The 13,459-nt window shown below is 33.9% G+C and overlaps 1 protein-coding gene across 1 annotated transcript; it reads right to left on the bottom strand.

The window, feature by feature from the left end:
* Positions 1–8,729: 8,729 nt before the first annotated feature.
* LOC108665225 (tetra-peptide repeat homeobox protein 1) lies at positions 8,730–11,339 on the bottom strand. The gene is made up of 2 exons (XM_018151958.2): positions 11,288–11,339; positions 8,730–9,546 (listed from the first exon to the last, which is right to left on the bottom strand). Exons 1-2 carry the CDS (start codon positions 11,294–11,296, stop codon positions 9,223–9,225), a joined length of 333 nt encoding a protein of 110 aa, XP_018007447.1. The 5' UTR covers positions 11,297–11,339; the 3' UTR covers positions 8,730–9,222.
* Between the last annotated feature and the right edge of the window lie 2,120 nt (positions 11,340–13,459).

Below are 13,459 nucleotides of genomic sequence, written 5' to 3'. Positions count from 1 at the left end.
CTAGAAATTAGCTCGTGTATCGATAGCTGCCGAGAACGGAGAGAATGGCCTAATCTCATTTTTCATTTTCATCATTCACTTCTCTATGATGATTTGTTTTGATAAGGAGAGTGGAGTTGCAAATTTTTATGGGTCACAAAATGACAGGAATAATTCATTTGCGAAGTAACTTAATTGAAAGTGAACTCGATGTTTCCGCATAAGGAAGTGAAAGTCGAGGCTGTAGGGCACGACCTGTTGCCGATGTCTCGTTTTCTAACGAAATAAAGAAAACGGGAGGGAAGCCGCCGGGAAAGGAAAGCCAAGTTTCAGTTATCCGGACAATTCCGTATGGCTGATTAGTCCTGACAAGTCCACAAAAAATCTGACTAGTCCACAAAAAGCCAGTTTTTTTTTGTCATGGAAGAAATTTATTACCAAACCAATAATTATAGACATGATTGGAAATTGGAAACGTGGCATTGATGATAGTTAATTTCTGCGCACATCAAAAAATATAAAACAATAGCGCCTTTTTTTCATAAATGAGAAAATGCGCTAAAAACTATAGCCTTTACACCGTGAAGCAAACAACTACTCGGTGGTAGACTAAAGGCTTCCTCAATAATCATGAAATAATAAGAGCTTTAACGAAGAAATCATAGGAAAAAACTGCTCTAATTAATGGATACTAAAATTGTGTCACAGTATCCAATATGTTTCATGTTACGCACAGATGTAAAATTAGATTGAGTAATGAATCAGGAACTTGTAATGCAATCGCGCTCTACTTTCGTCTCGGTGTGGCATAGAAAACGCAAACTACTAGTAAGAATAATCACCTGTAAAGTAAACGAATTTCCCGTAAATTAAACTGAAAAGCTATTAATTAAACGTACAATCTGTAAATAAAACAAAACATCTATTTATAAAACGAATAACCTGTAAATGAAACGAATAAGTTTAAAAAAATCAACAAACTTGATCAGAGGTTGTTCATAGGACGTGACCTAGCAAGCTATGTAGGCTATAGTGTTCGGTTCCGCATGAAAAAGCAGGCACCGATAATTAATTATTATGTGTCTTAGTGAATTAGCATGAGGAAATAATATGGCCACATTTAATGAACATCAAGGCTTAACAACGATTGTTTGTTTAATAAAACACGACTTCTTGTATTGTTGGATATTTATTTTGAGAAAACTTTTAAAATTAATGGAGTGTGTGAAAATTTCCTACAGCCTCGTACTGAACATTTTATGCATTCAATATGTAAAATTGAGCTTACTCGACGGATGTGTGAAAATATTATAATATACACAAGAAGACTTCTAATAAATAATATAAGGGTCTCTGTAATCTCTTTTAAATACAACCTGAGACGTTTTGCAGAACACAATATCAAAAAATAATGCAAAGTACAGTATATGGCACCGTATAATAAAAACAGTTTAAATTGCATATCCTTTCGAAAATAGTAAAATAATATAAATTATGACACAAAGTTTTTCAGATTTTTTATTTTTAGACAGCACTTTCTTTATGAATTATATTTTCATTGTTATACGAAATAAAGCTTAACACTTAGTACTAGAAAGGCGCAACTTTAACTTTTTCATTTTTGATACCACGGTTGCGTTTAGAGGCAAAAAAATATATTTCAGTACTCACTGCAGTGAGTGACAGAGAGCGCATTTTCTCGTCGAAAAAACGTGAAGTCGCGGACGGACAGACAGACGGACGGACAGACGGACGGACGGACGGACGGACGGATATGGCGAGCACAATAGTGCATTTTTTTAAAAATGAGAAAATGCGCTAAAAAGCACCTCCGAAATTCAAGTCATTGCGCGGAAAAAAACTCGCTTTTATCAAGTAGCAAGGGCGGGTCAAGGATCGATGATGGGGCATTTACTCCATATTTTTGTTCGCATAATAAAAAGTCAATGAGTTTAAATTAAACGAGAATGCACGTTGCGTAAGGTTGGGCAACGAGAGAAAATGTTTGTTCGCTGTTATTTCTCCATGAATTGTTAGCGATAAAATATGAAGGGTTAGATTTAATGATTTGAAACTAATAAAATAAATGGAGAGAAATTTTAGCGTTTTGGCATCAATCCTAATCGTTTCATGAAACACTAATCATGTGTTTTACCGTGATTTCAGAAAAACATTTAGAATGAAAGCACATTTTCTTACTTAATGGACCACTTATTGAGATGAACGAGAATTACCTGCAGGTATTCAAAATTTTTATTATTAATTTAAAATAATTATTCGAACATGGAATATGCGTGTGCTTTCAATTATTTCTTCTCAATTAATTCAATGAAATTGTTTCTGTAAATTTCGTTGTATTCGGTTAAACGCATTCAAATAGTTTTCTTTTTGACAAAGAATACGTGAAAGTTTATTCAAGCCGTTTAATTGTAATATGTTAACTGATTACTGAATCTTTCACAAACGTACTAAAGAAAGTTATACCCCGGAATTAACAAGAAAGGAAATTATTTCATAGCAAATTGATTATATGAGCACCTATTGCGCTAAATGCATGTCTTGCACAAATTGAACAACTTTAAAAACTGGAAAATAAAATTAAGCATTTTGTCGTTTTAAAATTATGAATTTTATTGTCAAAAAATTATTAATTTTATTGTTATATAATTATACATTGTATTGTTATGAAACTTTGCATTATATTTTCATAAAATTATACATTTTATTGCCCTAAAATTCTACATTTTATTGTTCTAATTGATGATAATTTTTGTCGAAATGTGTTGCCAACAACCATGCAATTTTCATCAGCCATTGGGTTAAAGATAATAGCATGTAGAGTTCCAATTCTGCATATCACAAAAGTAATTAGCCTTAATTTCTAAAAATAGTATGAATCCTTCATAGTGTCCCATAATATTCACATTACTCATTGCACTCAAAGTAACAAGCGAGACGTTGTCCGAATTATGACGCACTCTGTGCCCTTGTGAGGGTCACCGTATCTCTGTTTGACAAGGAAGGAAGCGTATCAAAGTTTCGTTGCTCTCTTTTCGTGCTGTGGTTAAAAAATGTGTCACTATTTAATATTATGTGTAATATTAAATGTGTGTGTGTAATATTAAAAAGTGTGTCATTGTTTAATATTATGATCCATTTATTTGTCTGAGTGTTGAGGCGAGCAAGCATTCAATTGGAATTTGCCGACGCGTTCACTGCTCGTGCGAAAGAGAGGCACAAAAAAACCGGCGCATATCAGAGCAGCATTTCCCTTGGCCGCTCAAGTGAAGAGAAACTTTCTCAAGTGCCGTCAGTGTTAGTGCAGCTGGTCATCGGAACATGGAAAAAACTGGACACTTTTCAATTTTTTGAGTCCATTCAATTTCACTTGCAAATATTTTGCAAGCGAAACTTGCAGAATATTTTTTCTCAAGCAAACCATTAAAAACTGTAACGCTTTGATTCACATTTTAATATTGTCAATATTATCATTTTCGATCATAAAATAAAAAATTGAAAATTTCGTGACAAATGGTTTGCACCAAAATTAATATTTATCGAAAATCGGGAACAAATTGACTTTTTTAGAGAGAATTTTCTTCAGTATGATCTGTTTAATAATGTTTTGTCCATTAGTTATAAAAACGTTATACTTCGAAAAAATTATTTCTGAAATTATACACATTTTATCTCTGAAAGTGAATTCTTTATATTAAATCTCAATACATTACCAGCATAGTAAGGTTCGTCTCAACCAGAGCGTCAACATCGTTGACGCTCCGAGTATGAACGCCTTCAGGAACAGACCAGACGAAGCTATGCAGGAGCATATGTTCAGTCTTAAAATGCCTAGCAACTTACGGACCAGGCAAAAGTCCAGCAGCTATCTCAATCGATCGTCAGTTATGGAAAGATCGGGTTCCAAAGGCCGGATCCATTGGGGAATCAGGATCCGGGGATAGGTTAAAGTACAGGAATCGTTAACAGGCCATGGGCCTATTTCTTCAGTGCCGACACTTCTATTCAATTCTATTCTATAACAAAATAAGGAACATATAATAATAAAATGTAGATGTATTATTAGAGATTGACTTCAAAATGAATCGCCAATCGGAGACACATCATTTTATAGTTAGATTATGAATCATTGTTATATTAGGAAACCTAAATAAAATCTTCTATAGAAAATTTGGCACTCGAAGGAGGCAAGAAGCTACCCGTCCGACCAGAAGATAGGGTAATACTAATCGGTTAAAATATGAATGACAATTTAGCCGTGAATTCTAGATGGCAACTTGAAATACCAGATGTTGGTTTTTCCCAAGATGATGGGGGTACGAGAAAATTTCATAAGGTGATGATGGGGATATGAGAAACATATTTACGTTGAATTTATCCGATTTTAACTAATTTGAGACAGTATATAGACATCAATCTTTGTTTTATAAAATAAGCCCGAGAAGGCTCTACGCCCCGACACTTTAGTTACCGCATGAAAATATACATAGAAAACTGTTCGCACATTTTTCATTAGTGAAAATTTTCAGTGGGAAACAGAATTAAATAGTGTACTGATTTTCACATGGCCATTTTAGGCTAGAAACAAACACTTATTAGTTATTAGTTTATTACATATTTCAACAGTTCATAAATGATAGTTTGGCTGCACCAGGAAAGGGCGTGAAAGAAAGTATTCGTATTATCAGGCATCAAAAAAAGGGTATACAGTATTTCAAGAAAACGATAATTATATTAATGAATAATGATGTAAAATAATGAATAAATAAAGCTGTCTCCAATTTTTTGGTAATTCGTTAAAATTATACGGAAAATCTAGGAGTAACGGTAATAGAACGACAAAAAATGGAAAATTTTAATGTATGAACTGGAGTGCAAAGAATTAATCCATTGTATAAGATTCCTAAGGGGTATGCTCAACATTCATTATTATTAAATGTATTTCTTGCAGTCATTCTGCATATCAATATACAACCGTACACTCAGGTACAAGGCTGGGTAATATTGTTCAAAGTTGTGACACGCTTTCTACACGCAGCTCTGATACGCCTTTTTTTAGCGCATTTTCTCATTTATGGAAAAAAATGCATTATTGTGCTCGCCATGTCCGTCTGTCTGTCTGTCTGTCCGTCCGTCTGTCTGTCCGTCCGTGACCTCAAGTTTTCGTCGACGAGAAAATGCGCTCTCTGTCACTCACTGCAGTGAGTACTGAGTTATTTTTTTGGTGAGTAGAGCTTGTGCAGGATATCCCACACGCACGAGGGAAAGGTGCATCGCAATTTGGACAAAGTCTCGCAATAATTTCTGAGTGTAGTCAATGGCCAACGCGGATGTACGTTACAATTGTTTACGGATACCAGAAAGCGGCCTTGAGAGTCAATGAGTCCGGACAAGAGCAAAATTCCTGTCATTCCTGGAAAAATCCCCAAGTCTGTAAACGCTTTTACGAGGATGGATTTTTAAATGGCAATAAATGTTTTGTAGATTACTATTGAAAGCATTATAATTAGACTCAGTGTAAAATATCCAAAATTGGTTTTTCTCTGAAAATGAAACTAAAAAATTTGAAATATATAGACTGAGTTGTTGATTCAAATGTTTGATTGGCTACCGCATGACTCGTAGAATCGAACAATTCATCTATTTTTATGGTTGTTCAATGTTTGACTTTTTATTTTTTTAAAGTTATATACATTATAAATTCACACTCAAACATGTTTCACGCGTTTTCAATGTTTCACCTCGACGCAAATTATGAGATTTTTTCTTCATTTTCCTTTTTTTGCCTAAGTTTCGTTTAAGGACGTTTCCAAATTGTTTCATAAGAAGGTTTGTGCAGAAATACAAAAAACTACCTAGTTGGAAAATTCACTGTAAACATGTATGTAGGAAGTTGCCTTTGGAAATAAGGTAATCAGTATATGACTCATGATGTGTTGAATATTCCAGTTGATGCAGTAAAAAAAATTTTTAACCCTTGACAAAATGAAGCTGATGAGCCATCGTTCATCATTAGAGAATGAAAAAGAAATTGTTTATTTATAATATTCATATATATTTTTTATACGTATTATATGATTGTGGTATTAGATTAATTTTTTAACTGGATAGTTTCAATAATAAATAACTTAAATTGCATTAACACTTCAAGAAAAATTTCGTGAACATAATTTTTCGTTTTTTTCGTAAAAAAAAAATTTTTCAGCAAAAATTTAAAACTAATTCATTTGGTTCTATAAGTTATCTTATGAGCACATTTAACCACTTAAACGATACCGAACAGGTCTGCAAATTTGCATCTCCGTTGAACACGATCTCAAAAAAGTTGCATGCACTTTCTGACCTTTACTATATTAGAGTCACTAGTTTAGGGTGGATTGTTTGAGCTTCATCTTGGAAAGAGAAAACTAAACGGCATTCATCTATCAGTTCAGGAACTATAAAAGAGATTAGTTTATAGTTAGCGATACTTCGATATAAATTCAATTAAAAGGACAAGGAAATAGATATATTTAGATATAATAGATATAATAAAATAGATATAATAGATAAATTAAATAGATATAATAAATTCAAAGGACAAGGAAATAGATATATTTTTAGGATTGAAACGTCAAAATTATAATGTATTATTTCATTACCTTATAAAAATAATGTTTTCAGAGTTCAAAGCATCACTGCGTACAATATTGTACCCTACGAGTTAAAAGCTGTACATTAATTTAAGTTAATGTTAATAATTACTTCATTATCAGCCCCAATCGCGCCAAACCCTGTGAAGCGAGAGGTAAAGCCTCGGTTCACTTTTAACAAAAAAGCCTCGGTTCACTTTTAGAGGTCACGTTCCCAGCTAAATAGATATCGGTCTTATAATTTTAAAAGCAAAGACCATAGTTTTAGATGCAAAGTAAAATTGAAATTCTATATACTAGCAGACATAAAAAGCTGTTTTGTTACCGGTTGTTGGTGTAACTGATTATCGGTTACCGTTTCTTATGTTTTAAAATATGTTTTGTTTAGTGCGTTTGCTGTTAGGCTCCTTAAATTAGAAGTGACATTTGTTAACTTATTCCCTGACATCGTGTCAATTTATTCGTCATATTATGCTGCAGAAGTGTGGAAAATCAAAATGGAGCATATATCATATTATACGTTTTTCGAAATTTCCGTGGGAGTAAAATTAATAATTTGGTTCAAATTTAAAAATAATGATTCAATGATAGTTGCACGATTTTTTATACACGTAGAGAATATATGCAGAACAAGAATACAGAGGTTTTCGTAAAGTTTCAGCAGCTTGGACTCTTAAATTAGTACGTTGAAGATGGACGTTCATTGTAAAATCGATAAATGGAATATTTTGCAAAATTAAAGAAATGAAATAAGTATGCTGATTATTGCGCTTTAAAATGTAAGTTAGAAATCGACATTTTAACTCTAACTCTCCTCTACTGAGGTATAAATGACTATTGATGAGATCTTTTGGTAGTTCAGGGTTTACCTACTGCTAACAAGCCTGACTTTTCATTATCTGACCTGCCAGATTATATCTACCCTCTGAAATGATTATCAATAACAGACAAATTCGGTGTGATTCGGTATCGAATCATTTATTATCAATATTTTCTTGGAAGTCAATTCTAGTGAAGCTCATCCAGTTGCATTTTTCTTATTACTGTTATGCTATTATTATCTGATTGCCGAGTTTAATTCGATAAAATCCGGTTTGTAATCTAATTAGGGGTAATTTTTTAATTATTTGACTTTGAATTTCACCGACCTTGACCGCACCTTGGTTTTGGATCGCGGGAGTGAAAGCCTTCATATCCAGAATATTTACATGATAATTTTGAAAGATATTAGACGGCAGCGAAGAATGCGTGTAAAAAAATTAACGACTAACTACTCTGTACTTTAATTCATTTATAATTCATTATTCATTTATTTTATTCATAAAAATAATAAAATACTAAAATAAATAAATAATTCATTTATTTATTCATTTATTTAATTCAAAGACCTGAATAACCATCTGGTATCTTAAAGCAAACGCCGTGGAAAACCTTCTAAAAAGTAAAGAAATAAAAGGGCGTCCTACACATCTTCCTCTGAAAACGTTCAATTTCTCATCATTGAAGAAACGGCAAAACCGATAAACATTTCGATTTCATCACAAACATTTCCAAAGCAACTTTTGAATATTGGTTCTTCGTGAGAATCATAGATTAGGTTGAATGAATGAATTAAACTAAATTATATATAAAATAAAAAATTATAATAAATTATCAAATTAATTCAAAATAAATTCATTCAACATTGTTAAAATTATCTGAGCGCTTCAAAAATTGAAGTGAATATTAATTATTGCATTACCAGTATCAAATGAGAGGTCTTATTCCAATCAAGTTTCCAACAACTTACATTGTAGATTTGTAGGAAACGAAGGCAGGATATTTGTTTCTTGATTTTGTTCGTACACGTACTATATATACTCCTGTCATTTGTATTATTAGATTTCTGTCAAATATACATACATCTTTCGGTGTATAATAATATGGAGTTTTATTTTTTAATATTAAGCATCTGCTCGCGTTTTGGAAGGACGATTCCTGTTCAGATGAGAATTGTTGATTTCAAATATTCGTTAGTGATTATCTTAGTTATAATTTAATTCTCGGCGAAATTATTTTATGTCCAGTCATTAAGAGGTCAAAAAATATAACAAAGTTTTTATATTTTATTTTGAGACGGTTAGCACTCAAATAAATAGAAAATTACAATAACTTTTAGGGGTTTCTGTTGCCTTTTTTCTAAACTAAACTTTTGGTTGGAACACCTGCGCTAAGTTTGAATTGAAACTTGAACAAACGTATTTTTGAAGTTGGTTAAGTTCTTCCTTGTAGTTTTACGTGTTGAAGTTCTAGTTTACATTTGTAGAATTTTCAATTTCAAGTACAATTTCGAAACTTCCAAGTTTACAGAGATTCCAAACATGTTACAAAATTTGCATTCTAGATGATTTTACACTCAAATTATACTGTGCAATAGAAGCATTAATGAGAACATGGCAGTGGTAGACTAGTCTAAAACTTGGGAAGCAGGATGACTTGCTGACGCTCTTGAGCAATTTCGAACTTTGGTCTTTTTGATGAATTAAAAAGTATCTGTAATGGTCGTACAGAAGAAAAGGATGACAAACTATGACTAGAACTTTGTTATGATGATCTACCAGTCATGATGGCCATGGGAGTGGACGAAAACTGGCACCTTGACGGGAACGGGAACATGCTTGACAATGTGCACGGGCACGTGCTTCACAACGGGGACTGGTACGTGTACGTGGTTGATGACGGGCACGGGCACTGGGTGGGGAACGTGCACGGGCACACCTACGGGGTGTGGCACGGGGAATGGAGCGGGCACTGGGTGTGGGATGCCAACTGCAAAGCCGTGGCCAAAGCCACCACCGTAGCCGAAGCCACGACGGAAGCCTTTGCCACCGCCGGCACTTGCCATCGTAGCCACCACAGCCAAGATGAGGACCGCCAACTGAAATAATAAAGAATTTGTACGCTTATTTATTTATATTTTGTTATATTTTATTTATTTTGTTATATTTTGTTATATTTTGTTATTTATTTTGTTATATTTTGTTATTTATTTTGTTATATTTTATTTATATTTGTACGCTGTAAAAAATCATTTAAATTAAGGAAATTCTTAAAAATTAAGCAGCGCTAGCTGCTGAAATAAATCATTTTCTTTTCGATCCAATTATAATAGAGGCGCATATAATTATTTAAATTATTGAAATTCTCAAGCAATTATACCACTCTTACATGCAAGCATTTCTAACAAAATGACCTACCATCGAGTGCGCAATATACATGATGTAGGGATGTATTATTTTTTATCACATGCACGAGGCCTGTAATTAAAGTTACGCGATATTTATCACGCAAGATGCGTTAGGTAACCATGAAAGGCGAAGCGCGAGGCAAATATCAATTCATTGCACTACCATTTATTCATCGTATATTGTATTCAAATAACTATGACAACACTTTTTCTGCACTGCAATGTTTTTATATGACATTGAACTAAAAAAAATAATCTAATCTAAATTCATTCTTCACCTTGAGTGAACATGATGTTTTGTAACATCCGTTCTCGTTACGCTGAAACTGCACTTTAAGTTGGAATATATATTTCAGTCTATTCACCAATAGCTTGATCTTCTGACAAGTAGGTTGTCTAATTCGTGTCCATTTATGTTATGGAAGTCATAGCCGTATATAATCTTGAAGAATTTTTACAAGCAAAGTTCGAAAAATCACAAATGTCAAGAATTTTATGACAAAATCAAATTTACAACTATGCCCGTCAACTTGCATCGTATGCATCGTTAGTTCTTATAAGTTGTCACCGAAGATGCATGTTGTCCAATATTATGTAAAGTATTCCGAATGGTTACTCCGAGTTTCATCAAAAGCCCATGAACAAGATTTCGACCCAGATGCCACTTATACATTTTGAGAGTATACAGCTGCCAAAAACTGAGGGCTGGTCCGTTACAGCCCTTAATTATAATCCATAACTGTAAAAAGTTACAAAAGCAGTGGGCGAAACAATTTCACATATCGGTGCACATGTATAGCATTGGAGCCCCGTTGAATCCCACCAAGTGTGAATTGGATTGTGATATCTGTAAATTCATTGCTACAAGACCGGGAAAATATTTTCCATGTTACTTACAAGCTTCATTTTGAAGAGAAGAAGTGGGAGTTCGACCTGAAACTGTCGTCCAGAAAGCGTATGTTGAAGCTCTCCCTGATCGCGCCTTATATATGTAGAGAACACGGACCAATATCTGCAATACTTAGCGAGAAACCCGCTATGGGCCCGTGACCCGCAGTGGGCTCGCTGCCCCATGTTACCCTATATGTTGTCGAATATTATGTAAAGTATTCCGAGAGGTGATTCTGAGTTTGATCAAAAGGCCATGAACAAGAATTCGACCCAGAAATCACTTAGTATGTATTTGAGAGTATTTGACTGGTCCGTTACAGACCTAATATAATCCATAACTGTACAAAGTTACAAAAAAAACAAGTGGGCGAAACAATTTCACTTATCGGTGCGCATGAAGAGAATTGGAACCCCGTTAAAACCCACCAAGTGTGAATTGGATTGTGATGTCTGTGATGATTCCTACCCCAACAAGTGTGAATTGGATTGTGATGTTTGTGACGATTCCTACATGACCGGGAAAAATTTTCCTGTTACTCACAAGCTTCATTTTGAAGAGAAGAAGTGGGAGTTCGACCTGAAACTGTCGTCCAGAAAGCGTATGTTGAAGCTCTCCCTGATCTCGAAGCCACGACGGAAGCCTTTGCCACCGCCGGCACTTGCCATCGTAGCCACCACAGCCAAGATGAGGACCGCCAACTGAAATAATAAAGAATTTGTACGCTTATTTATTTATATTTTGTTATATTTTATTTATTTTGTTATATTTTGTTATATTTTGTTATTTATTTTGTTATATTTTGTTATTTATTTTGTTATATTTTATTTATATTTGTACGCTGTAAAAAATCATTTAAATTAAGGAAATTCTTAAAAATTAAGCAGCGCTAGCTGCTGAAATAAATCATTTTCTTTTCGATCCAATTATAATAGAGGCGCATATAATTATTTAAATTATTGAAATTCTCAAGCAATTATACCACTCTTACATGCAAGCATTTCTAACAAAATGACCTACCATCGAGTGCGCAATATACATGATGTAGGGATGTATTATTTTTTATCACATGCACGAGGCCTGTAATTAAAGTTACGCGATATTTATCACGCAAGATGCGTTAGGTAACCATGAAAGGCGAAGCGCGAGGCAAATATCAATTCATTGCACTACCATTTATTCATCGTATATTGTATTCAAATAACTATGACAACACTTTTTCTGCACTGCAATGTTTTTATATGACATTGAACTAAAAAAAATAATCTAATCTAAATTCATTCTTCACCTTGAGTGAACATGATGTTTTGTAACATCCGTTCTCGTTACGCTGAAACTGCACTTTAAGTTGGAATATATATTTCAGTCTATTCACCAATAGCTTGATCTTCTGACAAGTAGGTTGTCTAATTCGTGTCCATTTATGTTATGGAAGTCATAGCCGTATATAATCTTGAAGAATTTTTACAAGCAAAGTTCGAAAAATCACAAATGTCAAGAATTTTATGACAAAATCAAATTTACAACTATGCCCGTCAACTTGCATCGTATGCATCGTTAGTTCTTATAAGTTGTCACCGAAGATGCATGTTGTCCAATATTATGTAAAGTATTCCGAATGGTTACTCCGAGTTTCATCAAAAGCCCATGAACAAGATTTCGACCCAGATGCCACTTATACATTTTGAGAGTATACAGCTGCCAAAAACTGAGGGCTGGTCCGTTACAGCCCTTAATTATAATCCATAACTGTAAAAAGTTACAAAAGCAGTGGGCGAAACAATTTCACATATCGGTGCACATGTATAGCATTGGAGCCCCGTTGAATCCCACCAAGTGTGAATTGGATTGTGATATCTGTAAATTCATTGCTACAAGACCGGGAAAATATTTTCCATGTTACTTACAAGCTTCATTTTGAAGAGAAGAAGTGGGAGTTCGACCTGAAACTGTCGTCCAGAAAGCGTATGTTGAAGCTCTCCCTGATCTCGCCTTATATACCTCTTTGTTGAGACCTTGACTTGGCTTCTGTGAGTCAAAGGACGCCGGAGAGAAGCTTTACTCACCGGCAAAAAACATCCATTTAGATGCTGGTAAACTTATATTGGAGAACATCTAAAACTGTTCGTCATTGACAGCAAGTTGCTGCAGGCTTCTTAGAAATGTTAGGCTTTTTATACGAAACCAAGAAATAGGTTAAAATTTCTCTTAAAACTGAGGTCATTCACTCAATTACATTCATCAATAATACTTTGGAATCTATCACTCACAAGAACACAGTTAAATATAACTGTTTGTCGGTGGAGTGATTCGTGTTATGAATCTATTCTTTTAATTAATATTTTGTAAAAAAATACCGAAATGTTTTAAAGTTGATCATCATAACACTTTTCCTTAAGTCAGTTTGAATTTAACGATAAACTATGCGACGTACAGAATATTTTTGTGATTACGAAAATTTATCCAAAGCTGAATTGAAATCACGATCATGGCTGTCCATTGAAATTTTGTAAGATGAAAAGAAAAAATTCATGGAGTTGAGGGGGATGGAATTTACGAATCCTCAAATGAAGAAGATTTGGTTTCCTTAAAAGCGTTAAAAATGTGTTCAAATATTCCTAATGTTTATCAGCAATAAAAACTGGTTACTAGAGCTCCTACAGTTACGGTTCAAAACTGGTTCGGTATTTGGCACCGGCATGCAGTTTCGGCAGC

Source organism: Hyalella azteca, unplaced genomic scaffold, assembly GCF_000764305.2.
Source record: "Hyalella azteca isolate HAZT.00-mixed unplaced genomic scaffold, Hazt_2.0.2 contig15744, whole genome shotgun sequence".
Lineage (NCBI taxonomy): Eukaryota > Metazoa > Arthropoda > Malacostraca > Amphipoda > Hyalellidae > Hyalella > Hyalella azteca.
The sequence above is the reverse complement of the archived record's forward strand: the minus strand, read 5'-3'. Positions and strand labels throughout refer to the sequence as shown.